The sequence below is a fragment of the Pimephales promelas genome, chromosome 3 (genome assembly GCF_988280905.1).
Source record: "Pimephales promelas chromosome 3, fPimPro1.hap1.1, whole genome shotgun sequence".
NCBI lineage: Eukaryota > Metazoa > Chordata > Actinopteri > Cypriniformes > Leuciscidae > Pimephales > Pimephales promelas.
In genome coordinates this window covers 24,214,339-24,237,536 of record NC_142771.1, presented here as the reverse complement: position 1 = coordinate 24,237,536, position 23,198 = coordinate 24,214,339, and the positions used below count along the sequence as shown (strand labels likewise).

Here is a 23,198-nt window from a genome sequence, read left to right as displayed (position 1 = left end):
GCATGCCAAGAAAAAAAAATTAATCTTATCAAAAATACAACAGAATTATTATTTTTAAACTAACAACTGCACCAGATAGCAGGCAAAAAAAAAGTAATCTAGCTTTTTTTCTTCTTCTGTGGTGTAACTATTGCGCACCATTCCCACAATCCATCCATTAATTGGACAGTCGAGTTTGACTTTACTGACAGCTCTTTATGCTTCACTGGACAAATATGCTTTGATACATGGTAATACAATAGTGAACTGGTGTTGCTGTAAGCTGGTAGACATTCATAGAGTGTCATTGGTTCAGCTGAAACGCATAGAACACATTTCAGTAGCCTGAAGTGATCACCATTGTCACATGGCCAGTCTGTAAGAGTAACTAAAATGTAGGCGAATGTGCGCAGTGCATGCCTCAGGCTTCAGTTCATGCTTCTGGATGCATTAACAAGGCTAAATGGCTGCTGGCTTTTCATTTCTCTTTTTATAGTCTCTTATTTTAGTTTCAGTGACATACACAAATCACAAAGACAACCAAGAAACATTCCAGAGTCTCTTGTAGCTTCTTTAAAGCCCTTTGTAATTTCATTTCATCATGCTCGCATAGCACAGACCTTTCTTTTTCTCACTTAAAACTGAAAAGAAAAAAAAAAGACACAAAACAAAATCCACATTTCTTAATTTCTCAGTAAGAGTCCTATGGTAAATCACCTCTTTCCATCCAATCCATCGTCCATCCATCTCTCGTCCGGTTTTAATGTCAAAAGTCCCAGTCATCCACATCCAGCTTGCTGAGATCAGACTCCAGACTGGCTAGTCCAGTGGGCGAATCCTGAGGCTGCATGCAGTCTAGGCAGCTGATTGGAGAAACTGGACGCAGGAGCTCAGGAAGAGCCTCGGATGGTCTGCGCTTTATCTGAAATGTTACATTGAGGAGAGTAAGTGTGCAGCAACTTTCTGCAAATATGTCTATGCAAATATAAACTTACTTGTTTGAAGAAGGAATGGCCTGTCAGAGAGCTGGCAGAAGGTCTGTTGAAGACATAACATCAATTTCAATCTATATGGTAACACTTTACAAAAAGGTTTCATTTGTTAACATAAGTTAAATAAACAATGAACAATACTTCTACAATATCTATTAATCTTGGTTTAAGTTCATTTTTACTAATACATTTTTAAAATCAAAAGTTTGGTTACACATATTCTTCAAAATATCTTCTTTTATGCACAGCAGAAAAAATAATAGCTGGGTTTCATATGACGTCACGCCACTGCGTTGCCATGGCATCCAACATATGTTTGCTTTTTTGTTTATTTCTTTCTCTTGTAATAGTGTGTAAAGTGGTACAGTACGGACTTTCCTCCATCTCGTCCACTGTGCTCTTCACTCCCTGCCCTCCATCTGAATTTCGCGCATCATCATAATCGCGTGACTGAAACCCAGCTATTTAATACAGATTTGGAACGACATGATGGCTAGTAAATGACAGAATTTAAATAGTTGAACATTAGTCTCCTCAGATAATGTTACTCTTTTACATTAGTTAATGCAACTGTTACCCCTCCCCCAGGTCCACTCTGTGCGCACCTGGGTCTCGTGACATCAGTGAGGTTTTACTCACACAACGACTATATAAATGCAGTCCATTCAAAGATGCTATAAAAATATATATATTGCTCAAAGTTGCTAAGAAATGAGATCTATTGTAAAGTAAAGAAACGTTTTACAGTTTATCAATTTGGAACATCCTGGATTCACTTTTATTACAAGGAAAAGAGTGTCAAGTCCATTCCTGAAAATTTCTCTTTTTCTGTTCCACAGTAAAAGGTTTGGAACGATATGATGGTGAGTAAATCATGAAAGAATTTTGAATTAGTCCTTTAAAAATAAATGAAGCACTAGAGTGTTATATAGACCTTTTCTCAGGATCTCTCTGCAGACAAAGTTCCACAAAGGCATGAAAGTGAGGACTGAAGGTCCGGCTGTATGGGTTTCCCGCGGAGGAGGATGAGGGCTCTCCGTTTGTGTGTCGAGCACCGGTGGCACTGGGGCCCTCGCAGATCCCAGAGTCGGCCCCTGAGCGAGACGGTTTCATGCTCAGTTCTTCAGGGGGGATGGTGGTAGTGTCCAACAGGCAGGGGACTGTACCATTCAACTTCTCCAACAACATCTGACAACAGGCAAAGAGACAGTTTATGACGCTAAATGCAAGTTAAAAAGGAGGGAAAGCAAAAAATCAATCGACAAAAAGCAAGTGTTTGCCTTACCTGCGTAGCAGGCATGTCTTTGAAAGGCACGTGACCATTAGCTAGCTCACATGCAGTAATGCCCAAACTGTAAATGTCTGAGCGGAAGTCATATCCCTGAAGATTCTGTCACATGCACAGATTAATACAGAATTGATAAAATGTAATTTGCTCATTTCTGATGTATTATAAGTACAGTATACATGCTGATCAAAAGTTTAGGGCCAGTAAGATTTTTTAATGTTTTGAAAGAGTAAGAAGTAATTGTGTGTTTTAGCGCATTCTAATGTGTTGATTTGGTACACAAGAAACATTTCTTGTCATTATCGGTGTTTAAAACAGTTGAGAACAGTTAAGGAGACCTTGCTACATTTTTTCAAGAGTCTTTGAATAGACAGTTAAAAAGATAGCATTTATTAGAAATAGAAATCTTTTCTAACAATGTTCACGATTCGATACATATAATGATACTGAACTCACAATATGATATTATTCACACACTCCACTGCTCTGTTCCGTCACTGGCAGGTGAATGTGAAAGTGTGTGTGTAATGATTGGGTCATGAGTAAATGTGTGGATGTTATGGGAAGCATCTGTATACAGGGGGATGTATAATTGCTGCAATACTTATTTATTGTTCATTGTTTTTTTTATTTTGTTTTTTTTACCATTATATAATATACATTGTGTGCTAATAATGCACTTTTTATCTTTAACCCTTAATGGATGGGTTGGCTGTAAAACTAAATTGCCCCCTTGGGGACTAATAATCAGAATCTGAATCTAATGCGATCGATACTCCAAGACATATGGTGAAAGAAAAAATGTATTGTTGATTAAAATGGAAAATTTGATATTACTTTGAGGGTGGAAAATGAATAGGCTTGGACTTGGTGCTGGAGACCAAATGCACAGGACAATGTTGACACCAGAATAAAAATATTCATGATTCATTATTTTAGACGATATATAGGCGAAATATTCATTCATTATTTTAGACGAATATGCGTCCACTCTGTCACGGACTACATACATTTAAAACCATGTCGGGGACTTTTTACTGGTAACAGAAGAAATTTGGCATTATCAGAACCCACAAATATTCCACCATTGCATTATTATACATTATATATAGTTTAATGTAGTACTGACACTAAAACTCTATGACCTTTTTTCCTCAAACAGTAATTTTCAATACAGATTGTCACTATCCACGATACATATTGCTGCATTTTTGTATTGTGATATATTATGACACGATACATTACACCCCTAATTATTACTGACCCTAAATTTTAGATTGGTACAGTATATGAAACGTACCTGCTGCAGAACCTCTGGACTGAGCCAAGGTAGTACTTTAATACTGTACTGGGGAAAATCGTGTACAACACGTGCCCTCTGACCATGACGGATCAAGCTGAAGATACTCCTAAGACCGGACAGATACACCTGCCCATCAGCTGCAATCAGAACGTGGCTTGCCTTCACACTCCTACAGACATAGATTAAGATGATTGAAAAGTATTCTTGTAGCACCTACATTACATTAAACTTACATTACTACATCCAACAAGAGACCAACAGTCTGGAGTGGTTGGTTGATATATTAACCTATTTGACTAATAACAATAATAACTAATCATGAGTGTACATGCGTTCCTCACCGGTGAACGTAGCCCATCTGATGTATGTACTCCAGCGCTCTCAGCACACCCAGCAGGATGTAGGCAATTGTCTGCTCACTCAAACCATCAGCAAAATGTGTACTGATCAAGTCTCGTGCTGATCCTGATAGAGAAGAGAAGCACAAAGAAACATTTTCAACTGGTACTATGAGCAGCTCAGACTTGATATAGTTGATTCAGAATGTCTCAGCTAACCGTAGGCCATGAAGGGTGTGATCACCCACAGTTCATTCTCAGCAATGAAGACGCTTTTGTATGGGAGAATACAGGGGTGGTGGAACAGCTTAGAGACATGGAGTTCTCCCTTTGGAAAAACAAACAGAAAGTGGTTGCAAGGCTTTTGTTTACTGTATATGTATATTACTAGCGATGTGCACGACTAATGGACTAGTTAAGTATTTGTTCCACACCACATAGGCGCCTAATAAAAACACTAACGTTACTCAAACACTGCAAACGGATTTTTGAAATACAAATTGAAATAAATGTTCTTACTGAATCAGTGTTGTTAACTAAAAGTATTAAATAAAATATAAGATAAACTGAATCTGTATCTAAACTAAAAAATCTAAATGTCATCATTATTAATGTATATTGCCCTTTTTTTCAAAAGAAAGACACAAGTTAAAGAACTTTTATCAGTGATGTGAGGTTTGTGAATACAACAAAATACATTCATTAAAAATCCATCTCTAGTATATTCTGAGAGAAGCCCTGCTGTCACTTTCTACTGACCTGTAAGTAATTGACCATGTCATTAGTACAGGAATCCAGGTCAATACGCCGGATGGCCACAAGTTCCCCTGTAGGTTTGTACCTGGCCAGATTTACTGTCATCAAGTCCTCCAAACCGCGACCTACAGAAAAACACACACACACACACACATCAGCAGTAGGAATCAGATGATCACAGAGATGTCTGTACTAGTGCTGTGCAGTCTTGGCCTCACCTATGACAGTGCCCAGCTCATAGGCGTTGTTATCTGGAAGAAAGCTTCCCATGGTGTCCCTGCGCGGGAGAGGGCTCAGAGACTCTCGACTGTCTTCATGGGCCTGAGTCAATGAAAAGGGTCATTAGTTAAACGAATAAATAGGCAACACAGTATTGGCCCACAAAAGTACAGAACTTACATCCTCTACAGTTATGCCACTGGGGGCGGGACCAAATAAACAAAGTGCGGCAAACTGAATATGGCTGTGTCTCGATCACCTTCCTGATGTCAGACAGTTTATTTTGAACATAAACTCAGGCATTAGAATGGGCCTTGATCCACTAAATATTGAGAAACTCAGGAGCGGATTGAGACACACGTCAGAATCCAGTTCACAATTCCTAACATAGCCCATTCAACAAAATACAATCCTTTTAACACCAATTATTAGATTGTGAACCCTGTGATTTTACTGGAGGTGTATTTGTGAAAGTGTTTTGTGGGTGTGCAGTCATACAGTGACCCAATAAAGTGTTTCAACATTTATCTCAGACTTATGAATGAATGTCATTGCATTAGATGATCAAATAATATAGTACACAAAAGTTTGAGCTCAGTAATACATAAGAAATGTATACTTTTATTCAGCAAGGTTGCATTAAATTGAAGTGTCAGTAAAGGAATGTCTAATTTTACAACGTATCTGATTTCAAATAAATGCTATACTTATAAACGCTTACGCTTATACAGTACTTACTGGTGCACCTGTGTTTATCTACTACAATGACCTTAGGACCAGTTAGTTGAAAGTCACAGAAAAAAAGTTAAGATAAAGGTCTAGCATTATTTGTTTCCAGAAGCCACTTAGCTTGATATTTGTTTCTAATGCAAAGACATTTTAAGTATTTACTGTACATTCACAGATGTTGTGTAGGGACTTTCGAAAATAATAATAATGTGAAACATAAGTCTTCTGAATGTGACCCAGCATCAACCTTTAGTGTTTCTGACAGGATTTGTGTCACTGTGCAAGCAGTGTTTTGGTAGCAAACAATTTAACTACATGTTCGATTTACTTCAAAAGCATCATAGTATTTTGTGATGTCAGCCAAATATACTACGACTTTGAAACTATGTCAGTTTCAGTGAATTAGGAAACATTTCAAGTACACACATATACAATCACAGAAAACAGCAAAAACCAACCTGGTTTTGAAGAGGGGAAGGGTTTTTATTGCACATACACTGATAAATCCCAGCCATTGCAAATTTCTTCAGAGAATCATACAGATCAAGTACTGAGAAACGGCAGATTACGGCTAATTAAAGATTCAGTCCAACTGTTCTGAAACTCAGTACGAGACGAGACGAGAAGTTGAAACTGCAGCAGGAATGGCTTCACAAAACTCTGCATATTTGCAAAAGCATGTTATAAGCATCAAACTTTACAATACACTGTTGCATTTGGTTATAGATATACATGATCCCATTAAGATCAAGTACTTGATATACTAAGTACTCACAGATAATATTAACATTAACATCCTCTCAAATGATGAGAGTATTTGTCAGTGGAGATCATGCAGGTCTATGGCAATTCATGAAAAAAAAAATAATTGTTTGCTCTTTGTTGTGTTTGCAGGGCTATTTCAGTGAACAGTGCAGCAAGCCCAGGCTCTGACAGGATGACTCCATGTGTTGCATTAACACAATGAGCATCATCCCACTTCACATGCTTAGGTGACCAATGACAACATTATCATTACTCCTGGTGTTGGTTCGTTCTTTGTGACAACTCTTATTAGTAAATTTCATAAGAGACATGCCTTAAATTGCAGAATTAGTCTGTTGAATTAGACTGCTTATTATTATTAGACAAAGAAGCAATTCATTGAATTCACTCAATGAGTTTATGTCCTCCTTAAAGGGACAGCTTGCAAGTGCAAACCGTATGTACTCATCCCCACATGCTTTTATCAACTTTAAATTAAAGTATTTAAAAAAAAAAAAGTAAATCAATACTTTCATTTAGCAAGGGTACTATAAATTTGATAAAAAGCGACAGTAGATATGTTTATAATGGTTCAAATAAATGCAGTTCTTTGTATTCTTCAAAGCATGAAAATCACGTTTTTCAATAAAATATATGCTGAAAATTCCCATCAAAGGAATAAAATAACATTTTAAAGGGATACTCCACTTTTTTGGAAATAGGCTCATTTTACAACTCCCCCAGAGTTAAACAGTTGGGTTTTACCGTTTTCTAATCCATTCAGCTGATTCTGTGCTATTTAGAAGAATATCAGTAACCAGACCAGTTTCTGGTCTCATTGACTTCTTCCATAGTAAGGAAAAAAAATATATACTACGGAAGTCAATGAGACCAGAAACGGTCTGGTTACTGATATTCTTCTAAACAGCACAAAATCGGCTGAATACATTCGAAAACGGTAGAACTTAACAGTTTAACTCTGGTGGGGTTGTAAAATGAGAGTATTTCCAAAAAAAGTGGAGTATCCCTTTAAAATAAAAGCAGCCTTGGTGAGCATAGTACTCTTCTTTCAAAAGTAAAAATATTTTTGAAAATCTTACCAGCTCAAATTTTAAACACTCGTGAATCTCTCGTTATTTATGTGATATTGGAGATAATCTGACAATTAAATAAGTTAATTAGACAATTAACAGTGTCTTAACACAATCAATCTTGCAAATTACAAGACAAAGAAAAATTACAAAAAACAACACACCCCTTTGGAGACATAATGGCGAAATCTTCTAGTGAATTTTTGGGTGAACTATCCTTCATATCTATATTGTATCTGTTCTTTAGCATAAATGTATTAAATTGCTCTTTTAATCTGTTTCCGGGGTCTTCTGATTTAAGTATTACATTACTGGGTAACTGAACCCCAAGTATTTGCTTCCCTTTGGTTTATCAAGCACTCACAATTATAAACCCCTACCCAGTGAGTTTCTTGGGCCGTAATTTTTATTTTTCTTAATTTTTTCTTAATTTTTCCTCATTAAAATATGAGAAGTTCCCTTTTCTGGACCCTCAGCTCTGAGCAGGTGTGGAGGTATGAGTGTCACAGCAGCACGATGAGTGCATGCACGCAAACACAGGAGCACAGGGGGATGTATTCATCTGAGCATACACACACACACACACCCAGACACACAAAATTAATCTTACATTTGCACATTTACACAAGTGCAAACCAGCTCACATGCTCATCCACACACACCCACACCAACAGGCGGATGGAAAAACTGGAAGATATTCCACACTTACTTTCCTTAGAGGGCTTGCCTGAGTTTGCTCTGGCGTAGAGAAACCATGTAAATGACGCAAAAGACACATACAAACAAACAATCTGCCTTTAAAGTGATTCTCACAAATTTAAGAAACATCAAGAACATCTATAGTTTTCTGAGAGCCTCTTTTCTTAGCTTATTATCAACATCCTGCCAATCAAAAGTGTAGAATGTGTTTTTTTATATTCGTGTATATTTTTTATGCCCGTATAAGGGTACATATGCATGTTGATATGTGTATATACTGTATATGTATTTGTATATGTGTTTGTGTATTTTCTTTTCTTTTCATTTATTTGTTGTATTCTTTGTTTTGTTTTTAATGTACATATTTTTCAGGACCCCAGGAAGAATAGGTGCAGCATAGCTGTAGCTAATGGGGATCCTTTCAATAAAAACTCAAAACTCAAAACTTCAGCCAGCTCCTTGTTTCCTGTCTGCCATTATTGGATAAACTGATTAATGCAGGTGTGTCTGACCTCAGTAGTCACAACATCATTAATCAGGCACACCTGAATTAATCAAGTTTGTCCAATAATGGCAGACAGGAAACAAGGAGCTGGCTTAAGTTCAGGAAGTAGTGCAGCTGTGCATAAAGCCAATTCAACAAAAAAAGATAAACCATCAGAAAAGCATTCTTTAATATCTTCTTTCTTTCTATTTAAACTTTTTTTAAATATTGGTGCATCATTGGAACAATATTGGTGATCAATATTGGAACAATATTGGTGATCAACCCTTTTCATTTACGCATTGCAATGGAACATGTAACAGCCAAAAGCAAACGAAACTTAGCGTCTTTAAAGCAGACATGAATCAGCAATTATGGACTGCAACAAAAGGAATGAAAGCAGACAGAAAAAGCGACATCTAAACAAATCCCTTAATTTTCTATGGATTACACACCATCTTAGAGCTTTGAAAACTAATTGACATTAGGTACATTATATATATATTTGTTCAGAATCAGACTATTTTCAATAGTCTAATAATATAAACTATCGTTCAAAAGTTTGAAGTCGGTTCAATTCTCTAATGTTCTTGAAAGAATATTCTTCTCTCACCAAGGCTTTTTATTTGATCAAAATAATTTTGTGAAATATTATTACAATTTAAAATAGCTGTTTTCCTGTTAAATAAACTGTAATTGCTGTAATGTCAAAGCTGTAATGTCTTCAGTGTCACATGATCCTTATCAAATATGCAGATTTTCTGCTTAAGAAATATTTCTCATAATTATCAATGTTGAAAAGAGTTGTGCAGCTTAATATTATTGTGCAAATCATGATACTTTCAGAATTCTTTGATGAACAGACTGTCACTTTAGCAATTTACAATAATAATAACAGTAATAATTTCTTTAAAATAAACATTTTACTGACCCCAAGCTTTTGAACGGTTGTGTATAACATCATTTTATGTATTACAACTAAATGGGAGAAAATATGAACATTTATACTAATGTAAGAACAATGCTGTCAAAAGGAAATCACATCAAAATGTAAAAAAAGATAGGCAGCCTTTTTAATATCGGATTTCTCTGTAAAGTAGTCTATAAGTAAAGCTCACAATCTACCAATACAGTATTCCTGTAACAGATTTCATATGGCTTCACCTTAAACCTCCCCTACAGATCAGTTGCAGAGACTCAGCTGTCAGTTACACCACAAAAGCACTCCGTCAAACCTAGCAATTACACTACATCAGAGTCATCCTACATACATACAGATACCTCACCACAGAAAGGAGATTAAAAATCCTCACAGGCACAAGAACACACAGAATCTGCGGTTACCACCATCATTAGTCACCATGACACAAACAAATCAGTTTCATAACAGAGCAGTACCACACCACACCGTATAACACATTTACAACAAAAACTCACAACGATTGACAATATTATATTCACAAAACCTTTAATGAAGCACACGCAAAACAAACAGCGAGCCAAAAGCCATATTGTTGCTTCTGCAAAGGTACTGCTTGGTTGCGATCATGGGTATTCTGCATTCGCAGAGCTTCTCTTTTGCTGTGTGCCTGCATAGCTGACTATGAGGGGGATTTGTGTCCAAAAATGTGTATCTCCTGGATGGTCCAATTGACCATTTGAATATTGCAGAAGTATCTTGAAAAATGAATGTATTATAGGAACTAATTTTTAGGTTTGAGTTTCTAAGGCTCCCCTTCACACTCACCCTGGCTATAGTGGAATAAGCTCAGGCGGGTGGGTTTGCTGAAAGAGGTACGAGAAGCACATCAACATCAGATGAACTATTGAACTCACCTCCAAATAACTCCAGGTCCCTCAGGCTTTCCACACTAAGTTTCTCTGACACCCAGCGCTGAGAGAAAGTGAGAGATGGATGTACATGTGTCATTGACAATTAAAGGGGTGGTAAAATGCTCTTTTCACAAGATGTAAAAGATAGTGTAAATTGAAGGGTTCACTAATCCGGGAGGAAGCTTGTGTAGTCCCTATCAGCCATTTATTTTAGTCCTTAAAAGTGCAATGTGTAATTTCTTGCGGCATCTAGTGGTGAGGTTGCGAATTGCAAACAACAAAAGTTACGGTGGCTGACAGGAAAAGATGTTGTTGTCTCAGAGTAGCCAGTTAAGCAAATGAGGTTTCTTTACAAAGATAAATTAAGGAATTATAATTACTCAGTAAAACAATGTTATTGCGAAAATTACTGTTACTTGTTCATCATTGTGTCAGTGTTTTATTCGCTCATTTTCGCTAGCTTCTTTGCACGAAGAACAACATAGTGACGAAACGCGTTGTCCGTTGAGGGCCACTAGCGGTGTAACGGTACATGTATTGAGAACTGTTTCGGTTTAAGGCTTCTGGTTCGGTACACATACAAACCGAACAATTCCTTGGACCATTTTTCCTGTCGACAAAATTCGCACTGGCGTGGCCACCACGACGTTGCGCAACATCAAATGGCAAGCGTAATGCTAGCGGAATGCAACTGCGCTACTCATTATGTGGTTCACGGATCGTTTATCAGTTCGGACCAGCAACATTTGTGCAGCGCGAGCCGATCTTGATCAAGCGACACTGTTACTACACAGTAGAGATCCAGTAAAGAAAACATTTGAATTCGCCACTGAAGTAATAACATCAATGCGAGATCTAGTGAGAAGCATTTCTCTGTTATTAACCATAGATCTCTATTAGATCAAACAGCACTGACGTGGAAAACAGGAGAAACATTGTGCCGTGAATGAACTAGTAATACTTTAGGTCCACAGACCAGCAACATTCACCATGGATTTAATATAGTAACAAGTTTGGCTGGAATAGTGAAATGCTTTCAAGTACTTCACACATCTTTTTCCAGCACTTCAAAACTAAAATATTATATAAATAAATATATATTTAAATGTTATTTTTAATGTGATGACCAAAACATGTTGTTCATCCTTCAAAGATGACTCCCATTTATAAACCTGAAAGTTTCAAGATGTAGGAAATCTCAAACATATTTAAATATATTTGTTCTTTTAACAAATAGGAAATTTCTCTGGCATTTCTTTTTTTCTGCTGTATGGAAAACGTACCGAACCGTGACTTTAAAACCGAGGTACGTACCGAACCGTGATTTTTGTGTACCCCTTGGGCCACTGTAGAAACATGTCAGTGCATTTCAATGTAAGGGGACCCACGGTGTATGTAGATAGAAATGGCTGATTTTAATTTAAAGATTAAAGTAATAATTGGGATTTAGTAAAGTAATATGTATTATTTAAAAGTACTAAAAACTGATAAGTAAAGGAAGGGATAAATGTCATGAATGTTATAAAATGATTTTAAATGGAAATACTGCACTTGGGCACAAAAATATGCAAGTCATATCATTGAAAAAAAAATCAGCTTAAACAACCAAGTAGTTTACCTCAATCAATCTCACTCACCAAAAAAGACATGGATCCTGGAGATGGTGATGACAGGTAGCAATACTTTCACAAACACATAAAGAGAAAAGACCATAGCAGAAGTTGCTAAGATTCATAAAATTACAACGGGTTATTTTCTCCTGCTCTGATACTTTATGAATTATGCAAAGAAATTATTAAACGACCGAGTTTTCAGCAGTTTGTTAACGTAACGTTAACTTGAACAATGCTCGAAAGCAAATAGGATTTATTGACTAGACTAACTAACTAACGTCACACATGTGTTTGCACATAAAATCACTTGCTCAGTTAGTGAGCAGCATGAGAGATGTATATTCACTCACACAATGCTGTTACATTATAAAAAGGCAGGGTTAATCATTTATAAACAATGTAGCATGCGGGTTTACCAGGTCAAAATCTTTCAGCTAGCCAAGCAGCGACACGAATGTCTCTCAGTTATGATAAACAGAGCTCGGAGGTCCAATGTACTTGTGCAAGTAATAATACAGTTTATAATCGTTAAACTTACCTTTAGTTTATATCTTGCGTTCGTCTTATTGATCAAATTGTCAATAAAACTAGGGGACGTAACGTATTTCTTCTCCTCGCAGTGGGCTGGGTCGTGTTAAAAAAACGTTAGGTGATTGGACAAGTGTCGTTGACGACTCGGCTTCTTCGCGTTACTATTGGATCAAAGGTTGGATACGTGTCTCCCTATTGGTGTAAATTCGTGAGCAAATGAAATATTCTGCGTTTTGTGTTGCCATATCTTGTTATTATCGCGTATAAAGGAGAGCTTTATTGCAGGTTACAGTTTTAGGGTCCAAATATTTATCGCAACTGTCAAATATCTCACCACCGACTTAAGGATTAATTTATCTAGAAGGTCTGTATACAAATATATAAACCATTTTAATTATCTTTTGAAATCATAAACAGTCAATCAACAATAAACTATCGTGAAATATTCAACCGATCTAAATCAAATAACAAGTAAGATTAAAATTATACGTAAATAATAATAAATATTTTTAGATGGGTATCTGGCAACATTGCATTCTACGTTCTTCACCAAACGCGTCGCGTACATTTTACGCAACATAAAACGAGTCTATTGTGAGTGACGTACAACACAATCTCCAAGAAGTGTGCAAGATAGCCTGAAGTGGTAAATACGCTGTGGATAAATACGGTGTCCACCCACTTTAGAAGATTGCTTTTTTCCCCACCGTATCAGGGACAGGTAAATAAACAGAAAGCGAAGAAATATATCGATTTCTCTTTCACACTCTCATAGTGAATGTAATCGAAACATAATCCGTTTTTACACAGCTCAAGGCCTCTCCACGACCATCAGCACAGCATAACAAAACACTTTCGCCTACCTGCTTTAACAGCAGAAATATTGAGAGAATTTTTAAATAAGAGAAAACTGAAAATGAAAGTTATGGCAACAACAGCAAAGCTGAGCGATGTTTACAAACAGAATCTGTAATTGTTGTGCTTCAGTAGCCTGATGGGTTGTGTGTGTGTGTGTGTGTGTGTGCGTGCGCGCGTACGTGTTTGTGTGTTTTATAAAGGTGTTTTAATCTCCAATCTGATGCTGTTTTTTGCAGCCCAACAACAATGATGAACTGGAACAAGGGAGGGCCGAGTGGCAAGCGAGGCTTTGGATTCGGGGGATTCTCTCTTGCGAGTGGGAAGAAAGAGGAACCTCCTGTTACCCAGAAGGCCCACTCCGCATTTGGAAGTTCGGGAGCATCAGGTGGATACGGCAAGAATCAGCAGCTTTCGTCTTTTTACAAAATAGGAACAAAACGTGCCAATTTCGACGAGGAGAATGCGTAAGTTCTTAAAATGAAGACATTGCACCCCAAAATAAAAATGGAAAAACCGCAGTTTAACCCAAAAAGAACATTTGTCATCATTTACTCACCCTCATGTTGTTCAGAACCCACATGTCTTCCTTTTTTGTTAGAACACAATTCACTTTCATTGTTTTTGTTGCACTTTTCATTAAAAAATGAAAGTTGAAAGTAGACTGTTATTATGCCTAATGTCTCCTTTTGAGGTTGAGGAAATGATTCAAATGTAGGTGAACGAAAGAGGCTATTACATTTAATGCTTGAAATGTATTTTTAGCTATTTTGAGGATGATGAAGAGGAGTCTAGCAGCGCAGATCTGCCATATATACCTGCTGAGAACTCTCCCACTAGAAAGCAGTTCCAATCTGGAGGTGGTGGTGGAGGAGGAGGCTCAGACAGTGAGGATGACCCCCTTGATGCCTTTATGGCTGAGGTGGAGGTGAGAGCTACCTTCCTGAAATGATCTCTATTAGAACCGGCAATGAAGATCCCTGCTCTTTTGCTTTAATTCTTGCTCTTGTAATTCTTTTGACTTCTTTCAGGACCAAGCAGCAAAGGACATGAAGAAACTTGAGGAAAAAGAAAAAGAGAAAAAGTTGGCCAAGTAAGATTCTGCAATTATCACAGAAACAATATTATAATTTTAAGTCCATTCATTCAGATAATATTTATAGCAGAGAGGATGGGAATAGAAAATGGGGGTTAATGGATAGAATATGGGTTTCCATGGGTGATTGAGCGAGTCGCAGGGAAGTTTTTTTTTTCTCCGCTTGTTTCTTCCAGGGGTATACGGGATGACATTGAAGAAGAAGATGACCAAGTGAGTGACCCTCTTGACGTTACTACCGCCATCGTATCTTTGCCACAGCAATGGCTGTGTCCCACCCCTCTTTCTATCTTTCTTCCTTATACACATCAGATTTGATTTTTCAACAGATTCAAAAGTCATTATCTATTTACTTTAAATGTTTACAGGTATAGTGATTATTTTGTTACTGAAACATGAGATTTGAGTCCATGATAAATGTGTTTTAAAATATCAGTTATCAATTAAAATGTATTGTAATGTCATTGACACCGTATTAGTGCTGTCTTATATGTGGTTTTGAAATTTTAGAAAGAATTTGCTATGTCATATAACTAGTTATTCTGTGTCAATCCCTGGGCAATATGTATTTTCTCTGACTTGAATTTGAACTCAAAGTTGCATTTTTTTGTAGTTCCATTTGAATGACTTTCTTATTTTCAGATATAAAGGCCTGCTGCTCTTTGTCTCGATCTAAAGCATGTTCTTGTGTTCTTCGCAGGAAGCATATTTCCGTTACATGGCGGAGAATCCAACAGCTGGGTTGACCCTAGAGGAAGAGGAGGAAGAAGTGGACTATGACAGTGATGGGAATCCCATAGCTCCTACTACCAAAAAGATTATAATGCCCTTGCCCCCCATAGACCACTCAGAGGTACTGTTACTGCATCTCCCTTCAGGAGTTGTTGCATTAACATCCCTAAATAGAGTGCTGTAGGCATGAAATAATTTTGTACGACAGAAGTTTGCATCTCCCTGGTTCCCACTTTTAGATTATTGCAGAAAATATGCTCTGTGACTAGCAAAACGTTTTGGATTTATGTATATTTTAAAAAAGCTACCAAAAAATCAATCACAAGGGGGTTATTATGGATTCATATGTCAAAGATTAAAATCGTTTTTTCAGGCATTTAACAAAAGACCCATTGACTTTAGAATGATGGAACTTCCAGGTTTTCCTATTCATTCCTGCAGCACTCTATTGATAAGCAATTACATTGTAGTTTATTAGATCTCTCATATCAAAAAGCCCCTGTATCTACTTTAAAGAAAGGTATGAGATGTAAACATCGACTTTTTACCTCTCTTCTGTTTGTAGATTGACTATCCTCCCTTTGAGAAGAACTTTTATATTGAGCATGAGGAACTCAGCAGTCTGACTGGGGTTGGAGTGGTGGAACTGAGACAGAAACTGAACCTGAAGGTCAATGGCAGCACACGCATGTACTGTACATACACAAATTATCATTCTTTCTGTCAGCCAACATTAAACCATATTCAAAATAAACAGGTTTCAGGTGCAGCCCCTCCTAAACCATCAACCAGTTTTGCCCACTTTGGATTTGATGAGCAGCTTATGCACCAGATCCGTAAATCCGAGTATACTCAACCCACACCCATCCAGTGCCAGGTGAGCTGTCAAACCCATCCAAATTACCCTTTGTTCATTTATGCTCTTATCAAAGTAGTCATTTAAGGTATTGGAATATATTTCTAAAGTAATGTGTGTGTTGTTTCACTAGGGTGTTCCCATATCTTTGAGTGGCAGAGACATGATTGGCATTGCCAAAACCGGCAGCGGAAAAACTGCAGCTTTTATTTGGCCAATGCTGGTGCACATCATGGACCAGAAGGAGCTGGAGCCGGGAGAAGGACCTATTGCTGTGATTGTCTGCCCCACTAGAGAGCTCTGTCAACAGGTCAGTGAGAAAGAAAGCTCCTTCATGTTTGGGGAAGGTGCTACTGAGCAAAATAATTAAATATGTTCTTATAAAGTAGTCTTGGTCATGATTCAAGGTTTTTGGTTTTAATCACTTTGCTTACCTCTGTGGTTCAGATCCATTCCGAATGCAAGCGATTCGGCAAGGTATATGGCCTTCGCTCAGTGGCAGTGTACGGAGGTGGCAGCATGTGGGAACAAGCCAAAGCTCTACAGGAAGGAGCTGAAATTGTTGTCTGCACCCCAGTAAGAACATCTCTGCCTGGTTTCACAGACAGGGCTTAAATCAAGCCAGGATTAGGCCTTAGTTAAATTAGGACTTTTAAGTAGCTTTTATAAACTTGCCTTAGAAAAAAACATTACTAGTGTGCATCTTTGAGATCAAACAATGGCTTTGAGCTATGTTCAGTGCAAGTTACTCACACATGCAGTTTAGTCTGGGACTAGGCTTAAGCCTTATCTGAGAAACCAGGCATTTATCTTTCAATAAACAACCTATTTCCACTTGTTTCTATTTACTAAAGGTGTTACTTGGTTTGTCTTTGAAAGTGAATATATATATATATATATATCGTATGAGGATTTCATTCATATGTTTGCTTTTCTCCAATAGGGTCGTCTAATCGATCATGTGAAGAAGAAAGCTACATCTCTGCAGCGAGTGACCTACCTGGTGTTTGATGAAGCTGATCGCATGTTTGATATGGGCTTTGGTATGTGTGAAATGTCACTTTTTTTGTATCATGTTTTTTTTTTTCCTATTAAAAGCTAAGTCAAAACACCAGCGCATTTCACAATTGCTGTTTGGTCACCAAAGTATTGAATTAAAGGGATAGTTCACCCTAAATGATCATTTTTATCTTTTGAGGTGATCTTCCCCAAAGAGAAATGAACAACTTTTTTAATGAAATCTAATGAATTCAGTCTCTTCTGAAGAGACGTGATCGCTTAAATGGTAAACAGATTTAGGTTAGGCTTTCATTCACATATAAACATTGATCCAAACACACATACATAGAGCACATCGAATATGATAAATAGAAAATGTGCTCTATGTATGTGCATTTATCGGTGTTTATACATGAATAAAAGTTAATCAAATAGGTTCAGACCAACATATGAGGGACTAAATTGTGGTAGAATTTTTGTATTTTTGGGTGAAAAAGTACAATTGTGATGCCCTTGTCTTAAATTTAACCTGCATTATACAGAATATCAAGTGAGATCCATTGCCAGCCATGTCAGACCTGATCGACAGAGTAAGTATCTTTCGTTGTTCATTTTATTCTGCTACTTTAAATCATTTCTACTAGTTTCCATCATGACTCCATTGACTGTACTTATAAGGCCTTCATGACCTGATCTCTCACAGCTCTGTTATTCAGTGCAACATTTCGGAAGAAAATCGAAAAGCTGGCACGAGATATTTTGGTCGACCCCATCCGTGTTGTGCAGGGAGATATAGGAGAGGTGCAACCCTTGTTTCTTATAGAGGAATTTGTACACATAGTATTTGAATATGTTTATTTAATCTTCTTTTCTCATCCTGCCAGGCTAATGAAGATGTCACTCAGATAGTGGAGGTGCTGCAGACTGGGAAGGAGAAGTGGGGTTGGCTGACGCGTAGGCTGGTGGAGTTCACCTCCGCTGGTTCAGTGCTGGTCTTTGTCACTAAAAAGGCTAACTGTGAGGAGCTGGCTACAAATTTGAATCAGGAAGGTTATAGCCTGGGGCTGCTCCATGGAGACATGGATCAGAGTGAGAGGAACAAAGTCATTGCTGACTTTAAGAAGAAGAATCTGCCCATATTGGTAGCTACCGATGTTGCTGGTTAGTGTCACTTGAGGAATTACATTACTTATTTTGTGTATATATCTATCTGTTAAATATAGATGAACTGTTACTTATTCCCTTTATTATAAATATCTTTGTATTCATTCAAATTAAATTTCTCTTGCATTTTTCAGCTCGTGGGTTGGATATTCCATCTATCCGTACAGTTGTGAACTATGATGTAGCACGAGACATTGACACACACACACATAGAATTGGTAGAACAGGTCGTGCAGGAGAGAAAGGTGTTGCTTACACTCTGCTCACCACTAAAGACACTTCATTCGCTGGTGACCTGGTTCGCAATTTAGAGGGAGCCAATCAGAGTGTTTCAAAGGAGCTGATGGACCTGGCAATGCAGGTAAAACTACATTCTGTTTACAATGTACATATTTCATTGTGTATGTTTTGTCAGTTTTTTTCATCAACTTTGCATTTTCTGTTTTTAAGAATCCCTGGTTCCGGAAATCACGCTTTAAGGGAGGGAAAGGGAAGAAACTAAATATTGGAGGTGGAGGCCTGGGTTACAGAGAGAGACCTGGCCTTGGATCTGAGTCCACTGTTAGTTTGTTATTACTTTTGCTTCATTTTATTATTAGTTTTTATTTATATATATACATATATATATATACACACACACACACACACACACATATATATATATATATATGAAGAGTTCAGATGCAAAAACCTCTAAATGCCATTTGAAATTTGGCACTTGGAGGCTTTTGCATCTGAACTCTTCATATATATATATATATATATATATATATATATATATATATATATAATATTATATTAATAATATTGTATTATAATATTATATAATTATTATATAAATGTCTGTTTGTGTTTTTTCTGCACTTTTTATCCTTTAAACCTAGTTATCCATGTTTTTGCAATAAACAGGAAAAAACAGGAACCAACCCAATTATTTGCTAATGCATTTTTCATTTTCTTAAATCAGGAGCGCGGTGGTAGTAGTGGTGCTGCTCTTGGTAACTATGAGTCCTACAAACCCTCCACTGGAGCCATGGGCGACCGTATGTCTGCCCTGAAGCAAGCATTTCACGTAAAAAAAAAAAAAAAACTCTCAAGTTTTTCAGTATAGATGTAGTTTACATACATGTGAATATACCAATCTATGGAGATGATTAAACATGCTCTTGTTTTTTCTCAGGCTCAGTATAAAAACCACTTTGTGGCGGCATCTGGTGTTCCTCCTAAACTTACTACAAAGTCCAGCAGCTCCTCTGGGTGGACCAGTGCAGGAAGTCTAAGTTCTTTGCCTTCAGGAGCACCTGAGGGGCCTGACAGACCCCAACTGTCCTACTCTCCATCGTCATCCTCAGTTTCCTCTATGCTGCCGCTTCCTGCCCTCAGCGCAGGCACCAAAATGAGCGGCTTCAGTAGTGCTGGCTCCCTGAGCTCGGTTTCAGACTCTTACTCTAGCTCTTCTTCAAAAGAGGGGTCCCGTAGTGATAGGAATGCTGATGACAGGGGTCGTCATGGAGAAAGTCATTATCGTCATGGTGACAGGCATACTGGGGGAGACCGTGATCGCTATGGGGAAAGGGACCGCTATAGTGACAGAGATCGTCATGGCGATAGCCGAAACGGTGAAGGGAGCCATAGGGACAGAGAGGGACGGTCAGAACGAGATGGAGGTGAGAGGTCAGGGACTCATAAAGACAGCTTTGCAGTTCCTGATCCCCCCAAACGCAAGAAAAGCAGATGGGACAATTAAAGTGTAGAGGATAGAAGCAGTCAACTGTTCTCAAATCTGAACACACAGCTGACCCAGTCTCCTCAGCAATGTCTTTATTTGTCTGTTTTTTTTTTTTTTTTAAGGCTGTTTCAACCATTTAGAGCTGTGAACTGGCAGGATGAATAACCAAATGCATCTTGAACCCAAGTGTTGTGTTAAAGTAGATACCTGTTCAGTGGCACACAAGTTGTTTCTTTCTGAAGAGACTAAAAGAATGAGAAAATGTTGACTGGCTGTGTAACTGGAAATATAATCAGATTTCAAATAGTTGAGTACTTTTTTATTACTGTGTGCTGCTTCACAAACTGTTTGTGAACTATATAGTTTTTCTTTAAGATTCTCCAGCGTGTTTTAATGTGTGCTATGTCATGTTTCAAACAGCATTTTAAGTTCTTAATGTCCATTTAATGAGCTTGTTGTTTGTTCATACCTGTTAATATTTTAAATTAAAAAATATTTGAGTAGACTGTTAAGATTACAGTATGTTGGTCCTGACCAGCATATAGTATTGTTCAAGAAATAAAAAAAAAGTCTACAAGGAATCCACAAACACTCTGATCAATCTAAACATAGCAGTTGTAAGGAGGAGAAAACATATCAGTGAATATATAATCAAATAATGTTATGATCCTGCATTCCTTTGGTTCTGAACTAAATTTCTCTATTTCAGTCCCTTGTAAAGATTGCTGTTGACATGAGGGAAGAATGTTTGTTACAACTAAACCTGAAACATACTAAACTTACTTTATTATTCTGGATACTCTAGTGTGCAATTCTGTCTGTGGCCATGTTTCTGAATTAATAAAAAAGGAAGACACAAAAAGACTTCAGAGAATTGATCCTTTCATTTTGATATTTAAAAGAAGCAATCATTTGGTTTAGCTAATAGTTACAAATAGCATGCTCTTATATGTTAATTAATAAATAATCAATGACTTTCACCTGTGACATATTGATTGAGTAAATTGGCAGGTGTAGAGAAAGATTATGCTTGTCATGAGAGAGGTGGAGCCATTCTGATTAACATCTGCATAAATTTGGATGGTAGCACCCTAATCTGTCGTTGAAACAAGCTTAGTAGCAATAATGGGGTTTTGGCAGGTTGGATTTGGATTGGTGTGTATTCTTGCGGTTGGATTTTCTGAAGCACCATGGAGAGCAAGAGCAGCGCGCAATTTGAGTCCAACTGAGTTTAGGCCTAGAACATTAGCTAAAGCTTCTCAATGGGTTGATTCCAGGATGCCTTTGGTTCCCAGTAATACTGCATTTGCACCACAAAGGTTTCCTGCCCAGACACGAGTCAGGACTGATTTTGGAAAGTCTTCTCAAGATCTTATGGGTGTGCAGTTAAAAGAGCTGTTGCAGGGTCCAGTGGCAAAACTGACGTGGAGCTTTCCAAGTCTACCAGATGAACCACAGCAGCCAGACATTCCTTTTGAGTTGCCTTATCCTGTCCCTGCCAACAGTGTAGCTGCTCAGTGTGGAGAGAATACAGTATATGTGGAAGTGATGAAGGACTTCTTTGGGACTGGGCGCCCACTGTTGTCCTCTGGTTTTACACTAGGAGGCTGTACTGCAACTGGAGAGGATGTTTCTGCTCAAGTGCTGATCTTTGAGTCTGAACTGCATGGATGTGGTGGCACATCAATGGTAAGGTTATGTTTTGACAATAAGTATTTCAAACCATCCATGTGACTGTTGTTCTTCTATTAACCTTTCTGTTTAGGTGACTGAGGATACACTTATCTATAAGTTCAACATTATCTACACCCCACAAGAAGCTTCACATGTTGGTCCTATTGTCAGGAGCAGAGGTGCGGTGGTTGGTATCGAGTGTCATTATCCAAGGTAAGATTTCAGTTAACTCAGGATTGCAGAATATATTAATTTAATTTGCACTAAAAGGGATTGCCTCTTATACCTTGACAGAGTGCTTGATGTTAGCAGCGATGCCTTAATGCCCACTTGGCAGCAATATGCCTCAACTATGGTTGCGGAGGAGTTTTTGGTCTTCTCCCTCAAGCTCCTGTCTGGTTGGTATAATGTAAATATTTGTAACCTGCCAGTGCTTGTGAACATGGGTTAAAATAATTTCTTTGCAGATGACTGGAGATCTGAAAGACCTTCTAATCAGTATTTCCTGGGTGATTCCATTAATATCGAGGCTTCACTGATGTCACACAACCACATTCCTCTTCGTGTGTTTGTGGATAGCTGTGTGGCTACTTCAGTCCCTGATACCAGTGCTACACTCAGATACTCCTTTATTGAGAATAATGGGTGAGTCGAGGTCCTTCAAGAACTACACAATGTGACATCATGGAACGTCTGAATTTTATTTAGATTGTTTTCCCACCCTAGTTGTCTAGTTGATGCCAAACTCACAGGCTCAGGCTCTCACTTTTTGCCTCGGACTCAAATTGACAAGCTGCAGTTTCAGTTGGTGGCTTTCAGATTCCAGCAAGAGATTAGTGGGAAAGTATGTATGTGGATTAGCTGTTTGGGTGCATGTTAGCATGGAGTGTACAAATAATTTTGCTTTTTGTAGGTCTACATTACTTGTGCTCTCAAGGTGGCTGCAGAATCTGAGCCTACTAATGCTGAGCAGAAAGCTTGCTCCTTCTCTGCTAATAGGTATGTTTTCACTGATCTGAATTGCTTCAATTTTAGTGTGTGAGCTTGATATTTGGTTTGTCTGACAGGTGGATATCTGCTGATGAGAATGATCAGGTGTGTGACTGCTGTGATACAACCTGTGGCATTAGGAGTGGACGGGATCAGCAAATTAAAGGCATGTGAATTAAGCTTACGAACGTTAATGTTCATATGGTCATTTGCTTTAGTGTTCTCACTTTCTTCAGCAGATTGGCGGTGGGACAGGGCATCTGTTGGGCCCATCACAGTCAAGGACCGTGGTTTCAGACTATAGTGTACAATTGCAGAATGTCAAAATAAAGTTTTCTTATCATACTGTCTTGAGTTACTAGATCTACAACTTCAGAGTTGGAAACAAATTTAATTGCTAATGGGACATTTGGTGCTTTTCAATCATGAAATTGATGCTTCCTCGCCTCTCAGGCATCCAGCCTGTGACCTGGAAACTGATCAAAAAGCATCTTGATAAATCTC

General features: G+C 37.9%; 3 protein-coding genes across 13 annotated transcripts; 2 read left to right on the top strand and 1 right to left on the bottom strand.

Annotated features, from left to right (window-relative positions):
- Positions 1-525: 525 nt before the first annotated feature.
- Positions 526-12,735, bottom strand: strada (STE20 related adaptor alpha). Of its 8 annotated transcripts, none has more exons than XM_039686653.2 (13): positions 12,607-12,735; positions 12,093-12,137; positions 10,459-10,516; positions 8,149-8,177; positions 4,875-4,977; positions 4,660-4,781; positions 4,120-4,228; positions 3,904-4,027; positions 3,560-3,731; positions 2,257-2,361; positions 1,906-2,159; positions 975-1,017; positions 526-901 (listed from the first exon to the last, which is right to left on the bottom strand). In XM_039686653.2, exons 2-13 carry the CDS (start codon positions 12,102-12,104, stop codon positions 746-748), a joined length of 1,287 nt encoding a protein of 428 aa, XP_039542587.1. In that variant the 5' UTR covers positions 12,105-12,137; positions 12,607-12,735; the 3' UTR covers positions 526-745. The 8 variants fall into 8 exon arrangements, with proteins under 8 accessions (XP_039542587.1, XP_039542588.1, XP_039542590.1 ...); XM_039686654.2 differs by having other exon boundaries at positions 12,093-12,109; positions 12,607-12,716; XM_039686656.2 differs by lacking the exon at positions 8,149-8,177 and having other exon boundaries at positions 12,607-12,711.
- A 445-nt stretch (positions 12,736-13,180) lies between these two features.
- ddx42 (DEAD-box helicase 42) lies at positions 13,181-20,895 on the top strand. 2 transcript variants are annotated; one of them, XM_039686651.2, is made up of 18 exons: positions 13,181-13,320; positions 13,694-13,921; positions 14,220-14,382; positions 14,486-14,547; positions 14,727-14,763; positions 15,251-15,403; positions 15,848-15,952; positions 16,040-16,159; positions 16,272-16,448; positions 16,586-16,714; positions 17,082-17,181; positions 17,680-17,727; positions 17,841-17,938; positions 18,022-18,298; positions 18,436-18,662; positions 18,752-18,862; positions 19,269-19,373; positions 19,482-20,895. In XM_039686651.2, exons 2-18 carry the CDS (start codon positions 13,704-13,706, stop codon positions 20,046-20,048), a joined length of 2,697 nt encoding a protein of 898 aa, XP_039542585.2. In that variant the 5' UTR covers positions 13,181-13,320; positions 13,694-13,703; the 3' UTR covers positions 20,049-20,895. The 2 variants fall into 2 exon arrangements, with proteins under 2 accessions (XP_039542585.2, XP_088984664.1); XM_089128538.1 differs by lacking the exons at positions 13,181-13,320; positions 13,694-13,921; positions 14,220-14,382; positions 14,727-14,763.
- A 222-nt stretch (positions 20,896-21,117) lies between these two features.
- Positions 21,118-23,039, top strand: zp3e (zona pellucida glycoprotein 3e). Of its 3 annotated transcripts, none has more exons than XM_039686660.2 (8): positions 21,118-21,719; positions 21,796-21,917; positions 21,999-22,102; positions 22,172-22,349; positions 22,431-22,548; positions 22,618-22,703; positions 22,772-22,860; positions 22,934-23,039. In XM_039686660.2, the coding sequence occupies exons 1-8, from the start codon at positions 21,156-21,158 to the stop codon at positions 22,996-22,998; spliced, it is 1,326 nt and encodes a 441-aa protein (XP_039542594.2). In that variant the 5' UTR covers positions 21,118-21,155; the 3' UTR covers positions 22,999-23,039. The 3 variants fall into 3 exon arrangements, with proteins under 3 accessions (XP_039542594.2, XP_039542593.2, XP_039542595.2); XM_039686659.2 differs by having other exon boundaries at positions 22,931-23,039; XM_039686661.2 differs by lacking the exons at positions 22,431-22,548; positions 22,618-22,703 and having other exon boundaries at positions 22,931-23,039.
- Positions 23,040-23,198: the final 159 nt, after the last annotated feature.

Bases quoted from the DNA above. Each gene is read 5' to 3' on its own strand.
- strada (XM_039686653.2), bottom strand. The intron at 3,732-3,903 runs GTGAGGAACGCA...CTATGTCTGTAG, and splicing joins CAGATGGGCTACGTTCACCG to GAGTGTGAAGGCAAGCCACG. The intron at 2,362-3,559 runs GTACGTTTCATA...TGCATGTGACAG, and splicing joins GTCCAGAGGTTCTGCAGCAG to AATCTTCAGGGATATGACTT.
- ddx42 (XM_039686651.2), top strand. From the start codon at position 13,704: ATGATGAACTGGAACAAGGGAGGGCCGAGTGGCAAGCGAGGCTTTGGA. The intron at 14,383-14,485 runs GTGAGAGCTACC...GACTTCTTTCAG, and splicing joins CCTTTATGGCTGAGGTGGAG to GACCAAGCAGCAAAGGACAT. The intron at 17,728-17,840 runs GTAAGTATCTTT...GATCTCTCACAG, and splicing joins TGTCAGACCTGATCGACAGA to CTCTGTTATTCAGTGCAACA.
- zp3e (XM_039686659.2), top strand. From the start codon at position 21,156: ATGGGGTTTTGGCAGGTTGGATTTGGATTGGTGTGTATTCTTGCGGTT. The intron at 21,720-21,795 runs GTAAGGTTATGT...CTTTCTGTTTAG, and splicing joins GATGTGGTGGCACATCAATG to GTGACTGAGGATACACTTAT. The intron at 22,861-22,930 runs GCATGTGAATTA...CACTTTCTTCAG, and splicing joins ACGGGATCAGCAAATTAAAG to CAGATTGGCGGTGGGACAGG.